We start from the raw sequence: 23,720 nt of genomic DNA on the forward strand, positions 1-23,720 counted from the left end.
TATAAAGGATTTTTAAATGGCGGTCTGTTTGAATTCGAATCGAAGTCAACTAAGGATTACCACGAAGAAATGAACGCTGATGTTTTTGAAGATTATTTTTCGGAAATGATCAAGTCAATTCCCGAAAATTCAATTATTATTATGGACAATGCCAGCTACCATTCAAGATTAATAGAAAATTTACCATCATCCTGCTGGCGAAAAGGGGAAATAAAAAACTGGCTTACCGAAAAAGAAATACTTTTTGGAGATGAAGCGGTAAAAGCAGAGCTTCTGACAATAGTTACAGAAAATAAATCAAAATATAAAAGACACGTTGTTGACGAAATGGCAAAACAACACAATATAACTGTACTTCGTTTGCCACCTTGCCATTGTGAATTAAATCCTATAGAGTTAATTTGGGTTCAAGTAAAAAGATTTGTGGCTAGAAATAATAAAACCTTTAAATTGAAAGATGTGAGAGAACTTCTGAAAGCAGCAGTGGATAACGTTACCCAAGAAATCTGGAGCAATGCTGTGAATCATGCAATAAAAGAAGAAGAAAAGATGTGGACTCTCGATAATCTTCTAGAAGAAACTGTCGAACCCTTAGTTATAACAGTGAGAATGTCTGATTCGGATGAAAGCGATGAGAGTAATGAAATGTGTGATTTATAAATTGATTTTTTTTTGTATATTTCGTAAATATTTTTATTGTAATATATGTAAATTTGGTTAATAAATTAAAAGATCCTTATATTTATGTACCTTTCTTATAAATGACAAGATATGTTTGGAGAGTTGTATTTTTTATTGGTTGGTATTAAAAAATGAAATTTTACAACAATTTAAACATTTAAAAAACAATCAAATTGCCGTATTAATCAAATTTTTATATTTCATTTCATTTGCCATAGGTTTATAATGAGGCTTTTCCGCTTTTAAGAAATGTTTCTTGTTAATTTAATAAATATAGGTTATACCTACCAACCATAATTTTTTTTAAATCTTTATCTAATAGATAATAGATAAAATCCAACATTATTAATTTATAGATTTTTCATAACAGATAATTATTTATAACTTAAAAATTAAAATCAATATCCATAGTCGGGACGACACTGGCAACCCGTTTGTTATAAAAATGAACTCGAAAACATTGTTCCGAATTTTACTACCATACAGGACTTGTCCACTTAAAATTGGTAAAAACAGCCTGGTTTATCATTTTGTTACATGTCGAAAAATGGAAGACTCACCCTATATTTATGCTACTTCTGCATAAATAAAGAGGCACTGTGGTCTCACCAAAAAGGAAATAGAATAATAGAGCATATATTATAATAAAGTAATGAAGATGATGCAGATCTAGATTTTTTTTAAAGTTTATTTCCGCATGTAAGGACGATAACGCCTTACGATACGCTGAAATACAGAATGTGGGTAATAAAGTTAATCCAATTCAATAACAATTCGTCCAATCATTTAAAAATAAGTTCAATGTGTAGATATTATTCATATTATTTTTATAAATAAAGTTTCTTACTCTTACGGGTGTAATCATTAGCCCCTCTTCAGATAAAATAGACCGACGCGACCGTGGCAATTTTTTCATCATTTTCAATCTTATCGGAGATATGCGAATGTATGTAATCAAAATTTTCCATTTTTCTCTCATGTGTTCCCCCAATTATTTATACAGATGATGGAATTCTCCAAACAAATACCTTCTTCTATTTATGGGGTATGCACAGAATTCGCGTTTTCTGGTTGCTAATTTAGCAATAAAATATTTAATCGCATTTGAAGCTAAATATATTTCGTCTTCAGAATCACTCTGAAAGGTTTCACGTCTACTTCGAATTTTTTAGGAAAAATCGCCGCTAGTATAGAAGCGCCAACATAAACGCCAAATACCAGAAGAGCGTAGCGCTATGTATTTGTCGCTCCCCTAGTCGCCGCTCTCGTTGTTTATCGCAGGTCCAACATAAACGTACCCTAATAAAAGTAAGTACGTCTTTCCTTTTACATCTCTTTAACGGAAACCTAAGCAAAATGAACACACAGTCCGTTTAACGTATGGGGAACCACTGCTTTCCTAAATTGTTTGTTGTGTTCTTGTTTTGTTTTTGGTTTGGGATCGTAACTAAAATACCTATTAAAAGTTTAATATTAAATAGTTTAGATGTTTGTAGTCTAAGTCCATATTGTGTTTTATAATTTCCATTCTACTATGGAGGGTGTATGGTTATACACCCTCCATATCATGTACAATAATAATCCAAAGCATTAAGGCAATTTTATAATTGAAGTCAAAAATAAGGGAAAATACAACTTTTACTGGAAAAATGAGACCGAAAATACGTTTTTACTTTTACATAAACTTTGCTGTCATGATTTCAGTGTTCCTGATCATTTTTTATATACAAAGTTTGGAAAAAATTAGTTTGAAAAAAAGTCCTGAAAGTTTTTATTCTCAGTTGTCTGCGAGTAGTGGAGAGTCAACCACTGAATCCACAGAGTTTAAAAAGTAGGTATTAACACTATTAACTAAATAAATTTCCCATTTAGAGCGAAATTTAGTATTTATGAAGAAGGTATATGCAGTGGCCCTTTGTTATACTCTATTTATGTATTTTAATGTGCCCATTTGAAGGCAAGATATTTTACCTTTGCAGATGACACAACTTAATGATGACCTAAATATCGTTGGCTTGCTGCAAAAACTCATTAAGTCAAAAATGATAGTTTCTGGAAAAATTGTTTACTAATGCCGATGGTTTACGTGGTTTTGGGAAAAAATCATTTTGTAGTTTTTAGTTTCCGGCAATAAAATATGGTTTTGTGTGTTATTTCAAAACTAACAGTAAAATAATAATGAAAAAGTAGTATTTTGTTAATCAATAATTGAAAAGAAAAATATAAAATGTGACTTAGTGAGTTTTCATTTTATGTGAAATATTGTCAAATTACTGACTTAATGAGTTAATTTTTATAAATAAACTTGATGTTGAAAAACTAGTAAACTTTTTTTGGTAATATACCTTTTTTTATTAAAAAAAATACAAAACCTAATAATAAATTTTGTTAAACATAATGTAACTAAGAACTAAAATGTCTCCCCGTCTGAGTCAGAATATTCAGGTTCAGGAATCACATCCTTCAATGTTGTGCTTATTGGCAGCATAGTTTTGTACAACTTGCTTATTTTCAAGGTACTATAGTCAATTTTTTGAGTGGCTCTCGATTTTCTTTCAATAATAATGCTTTTATATTCACCAAAATAATCATAGCGGTATTCAAGAATACCAGGCTGTATTTTCTGAAATATGAAGCACATTACTTTCAACCAGTTTACTTTATCATTATTACAATCAGTTGTCTTATTTCTAAATAAAGTCTTGGATAAATCCAGTAAATTAAGAAAGTCATTAAAGTTAAACTCTTTGGTGATGAATGGATCTCCAAATTTATTTCGGTTACGTTTGGATCTAGCTCGTTTAAAAATACTTATCCAATCATGGACTACATAAACTGGTTGATATTTTTTCTCTTTTTCAATGGCACTGTGCATGCAATCAACCTCCATGTAGCTGTGGCCACTTTCTAAGAATTTATGCTCTATGATATCAACCGCAGTTGTTTGAACAATATAAAGAAATAGAGCAGCAATTCTGGTTTCGGTTTTGTCCACCGCATGCATCCGAATATAAGGTTACGTGTTTTACTTCCGGCTTTAAGCCTATAAACCAATTATACAGTGATGTTCCAATTTCAGAGCTACCTCGCTTTCCATGTAGTTCAGTCCATGCAAAGCAGTATGCTCTGTGTGGTTCTGGAGCTTCATAAATAGTTAAGTTATACACATTAATTTTTCGGCTGTAATACATCGGTGAAACATCGGAATCTGTAACACAGATTATAAATCGAACGTAACCATGATAAATGCAGAATTGTCTTCCAAAGCAGCTTTATCAATTTCTTTTGATCGGGCTGCTTCGTTTTTCCGAGTAATATGATTTTGGTATGTATCTTCCAAGTTACAGCGGTCTTGAATGTTAGAATCTTGATACCGATTACAAGTTGCGCACTGATCTTTTTGTGGCTTAAAAAAAGAAATATTATAAGATGTGCAAAAAATTTTTCTATATGCATGGTAAGAACAGTAGGCCCGGTATAGGTCGTACATCTTTGAGATTGATAGCTTACGATCTAAACAGAGTCGTTTTGAAGATTTTCGATTGTAATGACTTTCCATTGTTGGAAAACTTTCAATGTGGGCCTTTACAATACCTATGTCAGAATCGGAAGTTTTATTAACAGAAGCTTTTTTCCTCTTCCATCTTCACCTTCGAATACACCCAAAGATTTTCTCTTTTTAGGAGCTGTCAAAATAGGACCATTATTTATATTAAGCGTTTTCATAAAAAATGATTGACAAATTCTTATCTTGTTAGTACCTTTATAGAAAACAGAATTTTATTTTGACGTTTAAAACTCACTAAGTCCCAGTGATGGCACCACATTTATTATATAAAACTCATTAAGTCAGTGAGTTATTGCATGAACTCAAAACAGGCTTAATGACTTTTTTGGTACTTAGTGAGTTTTTAAGCGTTTAATATTTGGTTCAGTGATAGAACAACATTAGACTTAGTGATATTTATCAAAATCTCAAAATATTGACTTAGTGAGTTTTTGCTGCAAGCCGACGATATCTTCCTTGAAAGGCTATTTTCAAATAAATTAAAAATTAATATCGATAAGACCAAGTATATTGTATTTAAACAGAAAGCTAATCTTATAAATTACATTCACTTAAATACTAATGGTATATCTTTAGAAAAGGTGCCTTTTATAAGATATTTGGGATTGATGGTGGATGAAAGCTTGAACTGGGGACAATACATGCCCAGAATATTAAAAAAAATTGTTTCCATGATTTCTGCACTGTATAAGAGTAGAAAGTGGTTGACCAAGGAAAGTAAATTTAAGGTTTATAACACCTGTTTTATGACACACTTTAGATATCTTTTGCCAGTTTGGGGTATGTGCAGTCAAACTAATTTTAGTAAAGCACAAATATTACAAAACAAAATTGCTTAAATATGATTGGTTCACTAGTACCAACACAATTAATTTAGAATTAAATTTACATAAGTTAGAAGAAAGTTTAGAAATAGAACAATGTAAAATGATTTGTAAGATCCTACATGGTCAGCAAAGAAGTAACATGAACTAGAATTCATTTGGTATGTGCATAATTACCAAACAATGTCTCAAAATAACATTTATCAACTAAGCACTAGGAGTAATATAGGCTTAAGAAAGCCAATTATAGATTTTATTAAATTTTATAATAATTTACCTAGATTTGTAAAGGATATTAATAATTATAATATTTTTGTTAAAAAATGAAAAGACTTTAAATCTATTATTTAAGTAATATTTGTTAAGGTCACTTTTTTCTGTGAATTCAATATATTTTATTATAATTATTTCTTGTTACTCGAGGCCAGTGTTGTAAACAATGATTAGAGGTTTTCGTTATGTTTTGAAAATGAACTGTAATAAAGATTTTTCAAAAAAGAAATTTATATATAGTGATTAAAAATTAATACAAAAGGTACCTATATCACTTCAAATGGTATAGATTGGGAGGTTTTGTTTAGCAATAAAACAACTAATGAAATAGTAACCTTATTTTATAGTATAATGTACTCATTAATAGAACAATTTATCCCTCTAAAGAAATATAAAATTTTTACTTTTTCATCTTGGTTTACAGAAAAACCACATAGGAAGTTTAAAATAAGTGGGCTACAGTTGGATTATAAGCTTTTTATGTTTTTAAGGCATCAGTGTAAAGTTTTAAGAGATGCTTGTTATGTACATTAATAAAATAGAAAATATTTCTACAGAACCAAACTATTTATGGCCATTCATCCAAAATTGTGTGAACATATTTAAATGTTCAATATTAAGATAAACACACTGTAACATGTATGTTAGAAGAAATCATTTTAAAAACTAAACTAAATTAAATTCATTTCATTCATTTATATTATATACAGAAGTGGCAAAAAATAGAGCAAATTTATAAAAAATAGTAACTTATATACAAAATCTAAAAACACATACTAATGAAAATTGATTTTCTCTTTCATTTTTTTTAGGGGTGAATTGGTAGTGGCTGTAGTAGCTTGTGGAGATAGGCTTATTGAAACGCAAACCACAATTAAATCGGCTTTAATGTTTACAAAGGAAAAATTAAATTTTATCATATTTGCTGATGATGCTTTAAGGGATAGTTTTAAAGAGACATTAAGTAAATGGCAGATATTTATGGACAACAGCTTTGAATATAAAATTATGCCATTGAAATTTCCAAAGAAAGATGGAGCCGAATGGAAAAAATTGTTCAAACCCTGTGCTGCTCAACGACTGTTTTTACCAGTAAGTAATATTTCTTATATGAATTTCTCTTTCGTTTATATGTAGCTGTTAAAAAGTATACTGTATGAGGCAGTTAAGTTCACTTCAAATTCAATCATGATAAAATCCTTTGTGTTAAGTTCGCCCTTCTGAGATCGCCTTTTTAAACAAAAAACAATAATCCAAAAATCTCATCCATTATTCTCTAAGAGACCAACATACAAAATTGATGAAAACAAAGAAAAACACAAACTGTTTGTGTTTTTTTGTGTACTGGGAAGTGTGTGGATGGCTTCTAAAGGCCTGATGATGCTCTAACTAGAGCGAAACACGTGTAGCCCGTTTATTACATGTTGTAAGACCGTGACTTTGTGTTTTTCTTTGTTTTCGTCAAAAAACAATAATTTTAAAAGGCTTTGCTTTCTTGTGTTTTTTATTGAAACTGTAATAGTGATTAACACTATCGCGTTTATTATCTTCTTCTTTCTTAAATTGTTTCTTGTGTTGTGTTTGCTGTGTTTTTTTTTAACGTGTTGTGTTTTTGGGATTCCTGTAATTAATTGATTTTGGAAAGCTTGATGGAAAGCTATTATTTGTAGATTTGATTCAACTTTATGTTCCAAGATATAAAAAAAAACTATCGGAAGGAGCGAAGGAATCTATAGTTTTTTAGAGGTAAAAGGAGGAAAGGTAGAATAAACCACATATTTGAAGTGAAATGATGTTTTTTTGTTCATTTTCAGTTAAAGTGTAAACTCGAAAGATTCGCACGGTCCACTGATAAAGATCTGTAACCAAGTGGTACCAATCAAGTAGATGTGCTCAATATTACAAAAAGGGATATGGTAAATTTTAATTTTTTCAGCTTTATTATATTATAGCTACTTTTCTGTCATTATTTAGACATTACTTACTCTGATATCCTTAAAAACTTAAAAAATATAGTTGTTAAAAAATGATTTCTGCTTTTAGTTTAAAAAAAAAGGATAAAAAGAAAAAAAGCGGACGAAGAAAACTGCAGCCAAAAAAATTGACAAAGAAAAAAACTGAAAAATGCTGGCCAAATTTGTATAGTCAACTTTTAAACAATCCAAAAAAAAGATGTAAGCATTCTTAGTAAGTGAGCAAATAAATAATTCTAAAATTTCAAAATTGCTTTTTATTTTCGTAAAACTGTACTTGATATTATGATTGTTAACATACTATGAAGAACGTTTCAGAAAGTGCTAAATCATCTAATTTTTTTTTGTGTGGTTTTTTCTGCTTATTAATTAATTTGTGAAATCTTCGGTAAAATTCTCAGACGTGTTTTACGTATAGCCATGCGTTTTGATATACCTATGCATTAATGCCGCTAACGTTTTGGCAATATATTAATCTTAAACATCTCTGTTCACTTTACTAAGCATCTCGCGTGACTTATCTAATTGCAGGTGTTAAGTCAGCTAAGTTAAGAGGTATAGTTTTGTATTTAAGATTTTTAACATATCGCCAAAAGAAGAAGACTGATAACGTCACAGCGTGGAATCGTACTGACTATTTCATCAATACTCGCCTCCCTATAGACGTATTTGGAAATATGCGTTGGAGGTATTGCCGGACATTAGTTTAGTAATTGGGCGATGCTCCATCTGGAAATCATTACGTATTCGCTGGAACTTTGGAGTCTGCCAGTTTTTGGTATGAGTTTGTCAAAGTTAGCAAGACATTATTGTAAAGCAGTGCTAACTAATTATCACTATTCAAATTGCCATAAATAAAAAAGGAGCTGTAGTATTATTTTCAAAATTTTCGGACCAAATATTAAATTTTTCAGAGTATTGCGTGTGTTTTATTTTGTTTTTCTCGCATCCAGTAACGATTTTCCCTAGACCAATAGTGACAGTTTTGTTGGAACAAAATAAAAATATTATAAACGTGCATTTAACAGAAAATAAAAGATTGGCATCCAACTTTACGATAATTTTTTCGTAAAAATGCATCTCTATGAGCTCCTTAGGCTTGATACCATTTTATAGGGATGCTTTTTTTTTTTTTTAATGTTCGAATAATTGATGAATGGCTAACATTCATTAATGGGGGCTGCTTTTCGATTTGAAGTATGAATATTCAATTTGGTTTTACTACTTTGAATATTCATTACAGGATTGCATTGCCGCACATGTCCAAACTTCCTTATCTATTTTTGTTCATTGCCCCTTGGTATCGGTAACTTCTATTTGTGTCCGTGTCTTATCATAACTAATCATCTGCAGTATTGTTATTTTGTCATTTTCTGTTATTTCTTTTTGTTTTACCGAAAGTCAAAGAATTATAATAAAGCTGTCATGATGTTTTTATGTTAACTTTTGCAATAAACATGAAAAGAAGCAATACTTTAAAAACAAGTGAAGGTGAAGAAGAATGTTCTAAGAAATCCAAAAAATGAAGAAATGTTTAAAATAAGAACGTTGGGTATAAAAAATGCTCAACTAAAAATACTAATCGTGTTTGCGCGTTTTTTCAAACACGCCCTTATTTATTTTTTTTCGAATTTATTTCATTGCGTACACACTGTATTTTTGAATAACAGAACTTTCTAAAGAGAACTGTTTGTCTTTTTATAATAATGTTATATACATTTGCCTATAACAAATTGTATTAATAATACTTAATTTGTATTTAAGTTAAAACACCTAAAAGTATTTTTTACATATATAAAAATAGCGTATTGTTAAGTTTTTTAATGGAGAAGTTTTAAGCTCTTAGGACTTTTTAAATTACTTATGATTTTTACTTCTATGGTTAAAATGCTTACATTTGAAACAGACATTTGAAAGCTTCATCGCGGATCGGAAAACAGACAATTTCTTTTTAAGTCTTTCATAATATAGAGAAAATCTTATAATAAAGAGACAAATTGTTTTGCAGGACATTTTACCGGATGTGGACTCATTATTGTACGTAGATACAGACACGGTGTTTCTTACCCCTGTCGAGACGATTTGGGCGCATTTTGACAGATTTAATAAATCTCAAATGGCGGCATTGGCACCTGAACACGAAGAACTTAATATTGGTTGGTATAATCGATTTGCCAAACACCCATTCTATGGAAAATTGGGTAAATATAATATAATTAAAATATTTTTTTTATCATATAAATATATATAGTAGAAAAATATATTTCTGACTGCACATCTTATGTTATACATGTATTAGTGATTTTGAAACATTATTTGTTGTATATTTCTTAATAATTTTAAACGAAAGAAAATCCTATTTTAAAATCGTAAAATGAAAAAGATTCTATACACAAACCTAAAATATACAAATTGGCTTCATTGGTGTAAATATAAATCGTTGTTAATTTTTAATCATTTAGGTATATAAAGAGCAAAATACATTATAATATTTAAAATAATATTTCCTATAAATTATATACAAATAGTATTGAAATATGCCTAAAGAGTACATCTTTATTTGGATTGTTTATTTTTATGGTTTGGTTACGTGCGAGCTAATATATGCGTTAAATTTAGTCAAACTTACCTGAGAATGTAAGAATGAAGATTTTAATATAGTTTAATAGAATTTAATGCGGATGTTGCAGAATAAATTAGAAATTTAATTAAAGTTCATATAATACTTCATAGAAAATTATTTTTTTTTTATATTATATATTTTGTAATAAGATGATGATTTAATTATTATTATTCATTTATCAGAAGGCAGATATACAAACCCAAATTTTAGATTTGTTGTGTATGACTGGCGTTAGTTTTGTCAATAATTGCATAACTAAATACAAAATAGAAATATTCATGAGTACTCATATCTTCTGTATAACCATGAATCCTGACTCTTTGCTTTTAGGTGTAAACTCAGGGGTTATGCTAATGAATCTTACTAGGATGAGAATTTTTAAATGGACCGAGTACGTAGTTCCGATTTATAAGAAGTATAAATTACATATAACATGGGGAGATCAAGATATAATTAATATTATATTTCACTATCATCCAGGTAAACAAATTTACTTAATATAAATAACTTTTATGAAATGATAACTTTTAGATTCGATTCTTCTTTATAACACTATAATTACTCATTGTCGTGGTTGTGTCAAGACAAACACTTATTTATCCAAATGTTTTTATATGTATTACATAATTTTACAGTGATTTTTCTTTTCCCAAATAGGCAAACTGTACATTTACCCATGCAGATATAATTATCGACCAGACCACTGCATGTATACCAGCATTTGTAAATCGGCAGAAAAAGAGGGTGTAGCAGTTTTGCATGGGTCACGCGGGGTCTTTCATAATATGGAAAAACAGCCAGTTTTTAAGGTTATATACACCGTTTTTGAGGCGGTAAGTTTTACCTTAAATTCATTATTAGCGCCTTTAATTTTGTGTATATTAATGAATTTAGCTAAGAGAGTATTGACAAATGAAAAAAATATTAACATATAGAGATTCAATAGGTTTTTTTCTTTTCATGTCTATTAAAGAGTAATAATTTAAAGTGTTACTCTCGATAATGAATTTATTGGGATTTTTAGCAAAAATAGACATAATTTTTGTTCAAAAATATTACCTAATAGATAAGTTACGTCAACATGTTTTGTTCCGTCATTTAAAACTGATCCGCATTTACACAAGATAATATTTTTTTCTATAATTGAATTTTTGAGAAAAAAACTTTTTCTACATTTTTCATTACCATTTTTCAGTTTCAATTGGGTGGTGATCTCCTTAAAGACTTTTATCAGCCGATCGAAGCCTATTTAGATGCATTGGAACACACCAAGTGTGGGAAAGTGAAGAATATATTCCTTAAAAATGTTAAAAAATTCATAGATTTTGATAATACGTAATTTTGATTTATTTGTTTTGTGTTTTTGAGGAGATATTGATGTAGATTTGGTTAAAAACCAATCGTCCAGCCTTGTTGGCGGTTTAGGGTGTATTAAGCCACAAATTCTTTGAATTTTAAAAACGACAGATTTTTGAATATATCAGGGCTACTTGTGAAATATTGCTGGACAGTGTCAGAAATATGTTTAATTTTAAAATTATTATTATTATTTTATTTGATATTATTACAAATATACGATAGCCCAAAAGTATTATCTTGACCAGGTATTATAAATATCTTTATGGTTATATTTATTGTAAGAAGTAAAATTTTTTATTAGGTATATCGTACAACATATAATATACCTCATTAATATGCTTAGTAGATAAGTATTCAGATGTGTTTATATATATTAAATGAAAACTAATTATAGGGTAAGGATTGTAAAATTGTAGCTAAATAAATATATATTATAATTCTAATAATACTCTTTTTTTTATTGAGATTATTGAGACTATTTTTTAGTATCCCCTCTCGTGTTGAAATTTTTCTAATAAGAGATAAAAGATCTTAATTCTAAGTAAAAAAACAAAAGTCGATAACTATATCGATTTTTATTTGTTTTCGAAATACAGGTGGATAAAGTAACAAAAAGAATTTTGCGTTGGATAACAGTACGTTGAAATTTTGTGAACGTATAGTTCATTTAATAATTCTAAGATAAAAATAAACAATTATGGTAGTTATATTTTTATTTGTTTAATTAACATTTTTAATTAGTATTTTAAAAACAAATAAAAATCTACTCCTAACTTTTATGTTTCTTGACTATTACTAATGAATTATCACAAAACTTGAGCTTATGAGAACGATATGATTTCGATATAAAGGTGTGTATTAAGGAATTTCAAATTATCATAGGATTATAATGTGAAATGTCAAGAATGGGTGAAAAATTATGAATAGGATTGATATAGTATACAGGGTGTCATTGAAATGGTGTAAAAAAATTCGGGGGGTGATAGTACTCCTAAAAATTTAAAAAAAAGTTCCTATAACTATAGGGTGGAAAATGCATATTAAGGGAATTAGGGGCACTGAAAGGGTAAATTTAAAAAACGGTTTTTTGAAATTGTAGGCTTAAAAAACGAGATAAAATTTCGAAAAAAAATCCTCTGCCATAAATTTTGACCCAAAATCAAATGGTGATACTGAAAAATAATTTGGAAAATCGGAAAGGGTAGTTTTTGCAAGGGTAGGGGGTTAATTCGTGAATAACTTTTTTTAGGTTATTTTTTTCGCAACGTGGGTTCATTTTTTAAAAACTACATACTTTTTCCTACAAAAAAGGTACTCTTGTTGCACATCGCCCAGAACGATGGTTTTCGAGAAAATTGAAGGCAAAAAGTTTGCTCTGATGGGCTGCTAACTGGTTAAACAACATAAACTTATGAAAGTTATGGGGTTTCAAAAGTAAACAAGTAGTTATTAAACATAGATAATATATTAATAACTAGATATATGGTTATTAAATAATTAATTGAAAAATCTAAATTTCATGATTTTTAAAACATCGTATTGCTTTAAAAAAACGAAATAAACCAATTACCAAAATTCCTTATTAAATGCATACTTATTTGATTCATTAGCCTAGTTTACACCGCGAGTACCAAATATTCAATACGCGGACCCAATCCCCTATTCTCAAACTCAACGTGCGCGAGTTGACAAGTTTACACGTAAATTATTCCAAATTGTGACTTAATAGGTTTGAGAATAATGTAGAGGTTTTAGTCCGCGTACTGAATATTTGGTACTTATTGGACCATTTTTTCTACCCCCGAGGTTAATTTGACACCTTTTGAAAAGTCGCTTGTTATTTATAATAATAAACATTTTAGGCTAAATGGTCAAAGTTACCTTAATTTTCTAATACATGATCTACCAGCACTTTTGGAGGAAGTTCCCATAGCACAGAGGCAGATCACGTATTTTATGCATGATGGTGCACCAGCTCATTTTCCGCTAGCGGTGAGGAATCATTTAAACCAAGTTTTTGAGAGGCGTTGGATAGGACGTGGTGGTCCACAAGCTTGGCCAGCAAGATCACCAGATCTTAATCCATTAGATTTCTACTTCTGGGGCCACTTGAAAACTTTGGTTTACTCAGTGCCGATTAATACTGAAGAGCAACTACGTCAACGCATTATCGACTGTTCCAATCAAATTCGTACAACCCCAGGGATATTCCACAGGGTACGCAGATCATGGAGAAGAAGAGCAGATGTCTGCATTGAAATGAATGGTGGTCACTTTCAACATTTACTATGAATGAATTAAGAAATGCATTATTTTAATAAGGAATTTTGGTAATTGGTTTATTTCGTTTTTTAAAGCAATAAGATGTTTTAAAAATCATAAAATTTAGATTTTTCAATTAATTATTTAATAACTACGTGTTTACTTTTGAAACCCCATAACTTTCATAGGTTTATGTTGTTTAACCAGTTAGCAACCCATCGGAGCAAACTTTTTGCCTTCAATTTTCTCGAAAACCATCGTTCTGGGCGATGTGCAACAAGAGTACCTTTTTTGTAGGAAAAAGTATGTAGTTTTTAAAAAATGAACCCACGTTGCGAAAAAAATAACCTAAAAAAAGTTATTCACGAATTAACCCCCTACCCTTGCAAAAACTACCCTTTCCGATTTTCCAAATTATTTTTCAGTATCACCATTTGATTTTGGGTCAAAATTTATGGCAGAGGATTTTTTTTCGATATTTTATCTCGTTTTTTAAGCCTACAATTTCAAAAAACCGTTTTTTAAATTTACCCTTTCAGTGCCCCTAACTCCCTTAATATGCATTTTCCGCCCTATAGTTATAGGAACTTTTTTTAAAATTTTTAGGAGTACTATCACCCCCCGAATTTTTTTACACCATTTCAATGACACCCTGTATAGTAATAAAGTATTAAAGTAATATACCTCCACGCATATACAGTGTCCAGGATAAAATGATAGCTGTTAGAAACAGTTAGTAAATTAGTAGTAAAAAAGTGTTGTGAATTTATTTACGTAAAAGCAATATTCCTATTATTTAAAAATATTTGCGCTTAAAACTATAAAACTTTAGTATGGTGAACATAAAGATAAGGTCGGAGTAACTTAATAACGCTTATTAGGTTATTATGCAGTGTTTTCAGTCATTTATTTTAACAACTTGTAGAACTGTTTAACAGGTCCAACAATTATAAAAAAGCATTTCTTACAGGTTTTTAAAAAAATATTACTGATAAATATCGTGTAAAACGCGTTTTTTGTTAACTGCTGGTTTGCTTATCTAGTTTTTAGTATGAGTTTTGGTCAGACCAGTGGTATCGGTCCTTTAAACTGCGTATTAGTTAATTTTTCTGATTCATTATTTTGTTAGAAAAAATGTCCCAATATGAAAACATTGAACTAGTGAATCTCTGAGCTGCAGCACGTCATTTGTATGCGGAAAGGTTTCCTTTAAGAATCAGTCACGAAGTTTAGCATACAATTACAGTTGACCGGCTTCACGGATGTTGTAAATAGTTACTATAGACTTTGTTAACCTGAAAGTTGACATTACTTGACCTGAAATGTTACAATTTGAGAAGACATGTTGAAATATTCGAAGGCGGCCAATAATAATAATTATTAGATCTTTATATAGCTGCTCCTGCTAAGTAAAGTGTGTCAGTAAGATAAGAATAGTATTATCCTCATCATTAATAACGGGAACAAGCGTTACAGCCTGACGATCATTATAAGAGTTGCATTTGATCAATAGCGTTAAGAACAAATTTAAAGAAATGTTTTACAAAATTCATATTATGTAGAGACGAGGCCACTAACAAAATAGGGTACATAATTTTCATGAAACCCGGTTAGTAAAGAAAATGCATGATGTAAAAAGAATTAATTTTTATTATACATATTCAATATTACAACTGTTTGGGGCTGGTGTAGTAATTGGCATATTTATGGGATGAAAACTACTAGTTTTTCCGCTTCGATTAATCGCTGAAATTTGTTTATTCGTCACAACATGCCATAATTATTAGAAGATATTCCTTGAATAGTATGAGAAAATATGTGGTTTCTACATCAAATGGACCCATCCATTGGCCTACACGCTCTCCAGATTTAACGCCTAGCGATTTTTTTGTAAACCTATATTTTGTAAATACTATTAAAGCGGTATTTTGTGTATCACGATGAAGTAATGATGCGGAAGAATTTCAGCAGTTTGAAAACCGCTTGTTTTTTATTAGTGGACATCAGGATGGTATTTACTATGTTTGTAAGGACTCTAGGGTATACGCCGGGCAAAAAGTTGCAATCGAATAAATGGAGAAGTTTTTGAAAAAATCGAATCCATTTTACCAATAATGAATATTTTTATATTTTTTAATAATAATTAGAATTATATATCTATAACTTTCTTACTATGGAATTTGATTTTCGTAATATTTTTGTGGAAGCATAGCTCAACCTAAATCTTTTGTTAGAAAAATAATTAATTGATTTAGGTTGAGCTATGTATAGTATAGATAGATTATTGACTAAATTTAGATGGAATACATAAAATAAAGAGGTCGTTTTAGAGATATAACGAACTATCTTTTAACAAAAAACAATAATTAAAAAATTATAAGAATGTATTTTTCAAGCCATACAACACAACATTTTACACAAAAATTAATTTACTACCGTCACTCTAACTTAAACAGAATCAACCACATCAGCATCAAATACAGCTCTACCTTTTGTTTTAAGGTTTGTTATAGCAAATACGCTGCCTGCATCTGGATAAAATTTCTTTTGATCTTCCGTAAGAGAGACTCTTGACGTTGTTACAAAGAGAATATCTAGATTAGGACCTCCCCACATAGTAGAAGTAACATCTCTGGCTGGGAGAGCAATTCTCTAAAAAAAAATTATTTTAGGATAATATTTTGGATCCCGGAATTTGTACTTATTAAGGTACAGTGAACAATTATGCCTATTTTCATTAAAGTATTTTAAATTGAGAAAAGTCATATAAAAGATCATTTTTATTGTAGCATAATTCTAATATGAATTAGAAGCATATCTACTTATTTTTAAGAAAATGTATTTTTGGTGAAAATCGTTTTTTCTTCAAATAATCTTTTAGGTTTAGAGGAAATTTTTGGAGGAATTTGCAGCCACTCTGATTAAATGATATTAAATCGTTGGATCGTTGGATATTAATCGTTAATGAAGACCAAGAAATATGGGGTCTAGCAAATTCCATTCGAACCTTTATATTCCTTTACAGAAACATTTTTTTTATGGCGATTCTGCCATAAAAATCTATCAAGTTAAGGATTTCTGAAGGTTCTACTTACCACTAATTTTTCTATTTGTCACTAGTCGCATTGATTGTAATTGTAACTAAGAAAATGCTTCCAATTTCTTACCAACCTTTAAGTTTTACAATTTTATATCATTAACTACTACGTATTCAAGCAATTCATTTATACATAATACATGATAAAAAACTATAGAAATTTAAAATTGCCGTATTAAAGAAATGTGTCTACTTTATCACTTTTATATACACCGGTGACTTTTTTACGGCGAATATCGATATAGTGTCAGTTTTACATTAAGTTTAAGCGCATATGACGAAAAACAAATAACCTGAAACTCATTACTGAAATAAAAAAAAAACAAACCTGTAACAATTCTCCAGTGCTAGGATTAACATGAATAACAGATCCGCCGCCATACAACGCAACCCAGAGATTATCGTTTTCATCAATGGTCATACCGTCGGGACTTCCAGCAACATCAGGGTGATCTTTCAAATCAAAAGCTGTACGTCTATTTGAAATAGAGCCGGACTCGTTATCGTAATCATATTCTGCTACCTTAAAAAATATAATTTAATTTTTCAGTAACAGTTGTATCGACAATTAACTGACAGTTTGCATTTAAATATATAGTAATAAAATAATATCTATTTTATTTATATGAAGTGCACAGTGCTGCTGACTTTTAGATACACGATATTTACTAGATGAATATCCTGACAATGATTCTATTTTTCTTATAATTTAAAATGATATTTTTAATTTTTAGGTTATTTCTGGATTAAATTAGAATTCAAGGGCACTTTACTCGGATTGTGTCGTAATATTGTAAGTAAGCGTGTTTCCTTGAGTTTTACTGATCGTTAGTATTTTACTTCTAAGCATTACTATTAGTGAATAGATACACGGATTTGAGTTGGAATAAGAACACTTTATATTTTAGATCTTTCCCAAAGAAGAAATTATTTTAGATGCTAAAAATATATTGAACGAGGTATATCTCCGTTAGTAAGTCAAATCAACATTTCAATTCTAGTATTTTTTGTTTTAAATTATTAATATTTATAACTTATGCAAAAAGTTCAAATTTAAGTAGGTAATGACACTGTGAATAGTTTGGCTACTGAAATGTATCATAAAAGCCAAATACCAAAAGTCATTAACGATGAATGTAATGTCTACAACAGATTGACATGCAAAATTTAGCTTCAATTTTTAAATCAGTCAATAGAAACACTAACATTATCTTTATTACTCATTACTTATTAAATATCAATTCTAGATTCTTCTCATTTCTTCATCCTGGTTATCGATATACTGCATACTGATCTAGAATATGTTGGCTACATTTATTATATATAAGTACTTATTCCATCATACATTTAGCCTTAATTAAACATACAAGCCTTGATTAAAATGGGGTTTTTCAAGTTTTGAAAAAAAAATTGTGGGATTTATATAGTTTTAAAAGCAATTAGAACCTTAAACGACATTTAAAACCTTAAAAACTTTTAAGATGTACCTAACTTACTTGTAAAGTAGGCGTGTCAATATAATATAGTTTATTATTGGCAGCATTCCAAGCTAATCCATTACTAATGTTTACAGGCGCAATTTCTACGGTTGGGTTACCTAAGTTTCCTTTTTCAAATTTATAAAAAATACCTTGATTCGGAACAAGTTCACCGGTATTTGTATCTTCAGCACCCATGGTTCCTAAAAAATAGTTTGTATGAAATTACTTCCTTTATTCAACTCGTAATAAATAATTGGTTATTTTGTAGTATAAAATTACATCACAGCTTTTTGTGGAATAAATTAAAAATTGTAATGAATAAAAATGTAGCTAGGTGAGAAAACTAGAGGATATGAAAGCTACTATACCTCCAGCGACAACCAGGTAACTGAATAATACCTGGTTTAAATAATTGTTAATACAAAATTATATTTTAATTAAATTACTATGAAAAACGAAAAATAACTTGTTTTATTTTTGTAACAAGATTTTTGCCACCCTACAAGTACCTACATTTTTTTAATATAGTTAGTCTTTGTAAAATTCGATTTGACTATAAAGTGAAACCTCTGATCCAACTATTAAAAAAAATTATATAAATTCCAAACTTTGGCATATGCTATGTGAGAAACCACCGCTAGTACAAATAAACTGTAATATCTCTAAAATATATTAAAAATTTATTTTGCGAGTTTTCCCAAATCAAATTTAGTAGTATTTTGGTATTGAGTACGTCATGCTAATAAAAAAAAACGACTAGTTTTGATAATTTTACCTAAATTTCAACTTACCAAACCACAGCCTGCCTTTTTGATCCGCCTTTCCATCATTCATTCTACTTGCCGGAAATTCTTCGGCAACTGTTGATAAAACCTAAAAAAAAAACATTAATTTGTAATAATTTTAAGATCACTTCGACTGAAATAAAAGGACGTCAACTGATAAAATGGAATATGATAAAATTTTGGCTGGAAAAAAAATTACCTACCATGGTATGATATAACTGATACTTTAAAAAAGGTGATAATAAAAAATAACTGAATAATTTAAATAATGACTTTTGTTATATTTTGTTAATCTTTTTTAAGTCTAATGTAGATAGACTTAATTAATGCCTAATTTGCTCCTAAATTATATTTAATTACCTAAATATACGGTTACCAAGTGTATTAAGTAATGGCAAATGTCTTCCTCTAGAATCGGTTCTCTTTGTTTGTTTTAATTCTTTAAATATATATATGTATAGCCTGACTTATAATAAGTAGGTACGTAGTAATAAAAAGTGGTGATCACCATAATAACAAAAGGTAATGTAAGATCTGGATTCTTTATCCTAATACCAATTATATTCCAATATTAGTACATTTTGTCTGTATAATAATTTCGTGGCCAATGTAAGGTCAATTCTACTAAAAAGCATAATAATTTTATTAAAAAATATTCACTGTTCATGATGACCCATTAGAGGAGCTTGATAACGGTGAAGTTGTTTTCATTCAAGTTTCATTACAGTACCTATGCAAACATTATGTTCAAAATATGAAAAAGCTATTATGTTTGTACATTCAAAATTTAATTCTAATTAGAAACCAACCGATTTAGCTGTGCACGGCTAAATCGAGATTAATTAAAAATAATTAATAATAATATTTAAAAAAATCGGGATTAAACCGGGATTGATCCTCACTCTGATCTGCTTATTTATTCTGTTGACAGTGGATATAGTCCGTAATAAATGTAATCATGGTGGTTCTGAGAGTATAATAAGGCTGAAGAGATTTTATATTAGTTTGTTGTTAGGTAAGACTCATTACTATTTCGGTAAGAACTATAATGACTTATAGTAAGTGTTTTGTTTGAGTGTGAAAATTGTAGGCTTTAAAAATTGTATTTAAGAAAAATATAAATATACCATATTTATATTATATTGTTCAGCTTTGCAAATAAGAGTAAGGTATTGTATAATAGCAGGTATATAGTACGTACAATATAATAAAGTATGATTGATTAATTGTCTCTCAGAAGTCTCAGTTTTGAGGAATCCATTTAATTTGCCACACGTGTTTCGGCTCAAAGTAGGCCTTAAGAACAAGGATTAGAACACTGCAAATCCAAATTAAAAACAGTGTTTGTGTTAACATGTTACATACACAAAAATTCTAAACTTACTTTTACTTGTCCAAGTTCGTTTGTTCCGTCCCATTCAACGGTCGCCACAGATCTGTTTAATCCAATAACCAGCATGTTTTGATTTGTTTTACATGGAATCACGGGAGTAACATCCCCATTTAGATTTATGTGATTAACAGCCTTTGTTTCGAAATTAAAGCTGTAAATGCCACCTGCATGAATATCCACAAAAAACAGCATGTTTCTTTTGGAATCCCATGTTGGTCCTTCGGCGTGATCTACTGGTTCGGTAATTTGATAAATGGCGGGAAGATCGAAATCGCTGGCACTAAAAAAATTTGAAATCAATTAAGAAATAAGCAAAATTTAAAGTTTGATAGATCCTGAAGACTTGATTTTAGTTAGTAGGATAAAAGCTAAACAAGTAAAATTCTTGTAGGAAAATAAACTACACAGTCGCGAATTTAATAGCGGTTTTAGAACTGATAGACACCACATCTTATTTATATAAGTTTTCGAAGAATGTGAGAATAAAAGCCAAATATAAGACAGACTAAAAAATACGTAAGATTTTCCCTAATATGTAAACAAACACTGACTTAGTCTATAGGCTTATTGATCCAGCTTTATCAGCAATTTGATAAATTTGACGTTATAAACATTGAACATGTTACAATTGATATACACTCAAATATTCATTAAAAATGTCTTATATTATATCTTATGTTACTAGATAGTTCGAAACATGCATATAATGTTTGTTAATTTGCACGTAAATCCTCGGTGTATATTCATGGATTATGGACAACATGATTAGAATATTTCAACAATTGATAACTTTGAGGAAGTAACTGAACATTTACAGCAACAGCTTGGCGAGTTATTTCTACTCATGGTCCAATCTCTTCGTCACCTCAAAGTCACCGGACTTTACAATTTTAGATTCTTTGTGTGTGGGGTACGTAAAAGATCGTGTATATTTTACTCCGGTGCTTGACTGCACAAATTACAACGAAGGATTTTAAAAGCTTTTTAAAGCATAACTCCAAGAATATTAGAAAGGTTGCAGCAAACGTAATCTTAGTGCTTTAGGCAACAATGTGGTTACTTCGAACCATACATGTTAAAAGTTTTATGTTAGAATAATTAAAAATAAGCTTAACATTTTTTCTTCACTTCATTATGCATTTAATCTAAAATTATTTAATAAATTGTATTCATAAAATTTTTCCTGTTTGTTTACCGTTTACTAGGTAAATTTACTTACGTTATACTTAGGTCAAAGTTAATGGAATGTTATTTTTTTAATTTAAAATGAATTTAATTAAATATGTAGTATTTAAATATTATTAAAAAATGTTGCATTGATAAAGTTGTTTTTTTATTCTCAAAAAGTAATATGTCATTTTCACAAAATATGATGTGTTATATCAATTAAAAAAAACAGGCATTCGTGTAATTACAAAGCCTCTTACTATTAAATAAATCAAAGCATTCCATTATTGTTAACTTTAATTTATTAATTAAATGCGTTTATTTATGTGGCTTGTGAATGTCAAAAATCGCGGTATCATTGTTCTTAGCATATTATTTGCCATCGAAATACGTAATAATATATCAAGTGTCTTATTCAAAATAAGAACGTTAATGTCCTGTCATACTGAAGGAAAACAACTGAATATGTCAGAAGATGCTCTTTTAACCATTCTATCGATACATCGAATTTTGTTGGTTTATCTTAAAAAGTAAAAAAGTTGTTAAAGTATTCCTGTGTCTTACTATTCCCTTTTTCTTGATCATGATGTTAATTTAAGACTTATCTTCGCTTATATAATCTAGAAATATTAACTGTATATGGGTCGGCCCATTTTTTAAATATATATTTTATTTATAGAAAGACTTGTAATTTAAGGAACCACAAAGAAGATAGCATAAAAGAGTTATGCTTAAAAAAATACAATGGAAGAGAAGCAATTTATAAACGGAAGCTACTGGAGTTAACAGACTAGGCACTGGATATAGGTCAAACTGCGCTGTGTTTTAAATTATAATACCAATAATAATTCAAAAGGGATCAAAGGTCAATAGCTATTACAACAGATGCTAAAAAAGTCACTTATAAGTGTACTGAATAGGTGATGTGAAATATAAATCGTCGGTTCAAATATACAACATTGAAAACAGTATAGCAAGGCTTACAGCAATGAAATTAAAAAAAAAATAAGTTTTTCTTAATTAATTTTTTTTCTGCGACATATTTATTGATAAATTCAATTACTGTAATTTTATTCTTCTTTTGGTGCCTCAACTATGGGGTTGAAATTATAGCATACTATCACTATTATGTATAAATATGTCCCCTGAAAATAAAATGATCGTCGGAGGATTTTTTTAAATTTTCGCAATCAAATATTAATGCCACAGAGGTAGAGTATACTTTTTAATTCTGCAAACTTTAAAACAAAAGATAGATAAACTTTAAAAAAATACGTTTATAAATACCTTATAGCACACACAAATAAAATAAATGTCACCGCTAAATTTCGTAACATTTTTAACCTAATAACGAACTTATACGATACTTTTTATTTAGACAATTTTAAAAACAGACGTAGCGTATTTATATCATTTATTTTATAAGTGGCTTATTATCGTAAGTTTTATCACAAATATTTTTCCCCAACCTAATTTGCAACTATTCTACTTTTAAGTGTTTATTTTTTTTATCAGAAAAATATAAAATTATGATTTCTTTAAAATTTTAATTTCTCTCTGTCAGTCTTGTATCTTTCAGGATTCTCTTGAAAATATTTATAGTAAATTTTTTCTTTCTTACATTTTAAAAATGATCTTTTAAAAGAATTAATGTTGACACACTAAATTTTCCTAATCATTTTACAGTTAACCGTGTATAATTTGGCTTCTGTGGTAAGGCCCCATATACCAATAGAAATTATTCGGTAATTAAAGATCATACATTGTCTTCTAGGCTGAAGTATTCTTAATAATTATATATATTCTAATAGCCTTTATCTCAGTGCAGTTTCTCAGGAAAAAGAAATTAAAAAATATTTTACCCCAAGCAGTCGATGTTCATTAACAAACCATCTGGACAATAATCATAATATTTTAGTGTTTATTGGTCATTCTTTCTATCCTCAATTATTTATGAAAAGGGTTTCAAAAACCGTAAGAGAGAACGTTAGTTACAAAATGCGATGATTGGAATTTGTGATAAATTGATAAAAAAAATTGAAAACATACTTGATTTAACAATAAAAAAAATAGTTTAGATGAAACCGGGAAGTCTCTAGTTACGTATTTAACTTAAATTATATTAGTGGAAAAATAAGTTTTCGGAAATTGCAGCCATTGGTCTAAGAGGGTGTGTTTATCATATAAAAAAGAAATGTGGTTAAAGTTCAACGTCATTAAATAAATAGGAGATT

At 29.2% G+C, this 23,720-nt stretch overlaps 2 protein-coding genes across 2 annotated transcripts; one reads left to right on the forward strand and one right to left on the reverse strand.

Moving 5' to 3' along the window:
* Positions 1–2,048: 2,048 nt before the first annotated feature.
* LOC126741496 (glucoside xylosyltransferase 2-like) lies at positions 2,049–11,749 on the forward strand. The gene is made up of 6 exons (XM_050447916.1): positions 2,049–2,512; positions 6,159–6,438; positions 9,328–9,520; positions 10,273–10,422; positions 10,600–10,775; positions 11,138–11,749. Exons 1-6 carry the CDS (start codon positions 2,331–2,333, stop codon positions 11,279–11,281), a joined length of 1,125 nt encoding a protein of 374 aa, XP_050303873.1. The 5' UTR covers positions 2,049–2,330; the 3' UTR covers positions 11,282–11,749.
* Positions 11,750–15,929: 4,180 nt separating this feature from the next.
* LOC126741398 (regucalcin-like) lies at positions 15,930–22,916 on the reverse strand. The gene is made up of 6 exons (XM_050447793.1): positions 22,774–22,916; positions 20,311–20,599; positions 18,933–19,014; positions 18,157–18,341; positions 16,989–17,183; positions 15,930–16,215 (listed from the first exon to the last, which is right to left on the reverse strand). The coding sequence occupies exons 1-6, from the start codon at positions 22,821–22,823 to the stop codon at positions 16,012–16,014; spliced, it is 1,005 nt and encodes a 334-aa protein (XP_050303750.1). The 5' UTR covers positions 22,824–22,916; the 3' UTR covers positions 15,930–16,011.
* Between the last annotated feature and the right edge of the window lie 804 nt (positions 22,917–23,720).

Source organism: Anthonomus grandis, chromosome 10 (genome assembly GCF_022605725.1).
Source record: "Anthonomus grandis grandis chromosome 10, icAntGran1.3, whole genome shotgun sequence".
Lineage (NCBI taxonomy): Eukaryota > Metazoa > Arthropoda > Insecta > Coleoptera > Curculionidae > Anthonomus > Anthonomus grandis.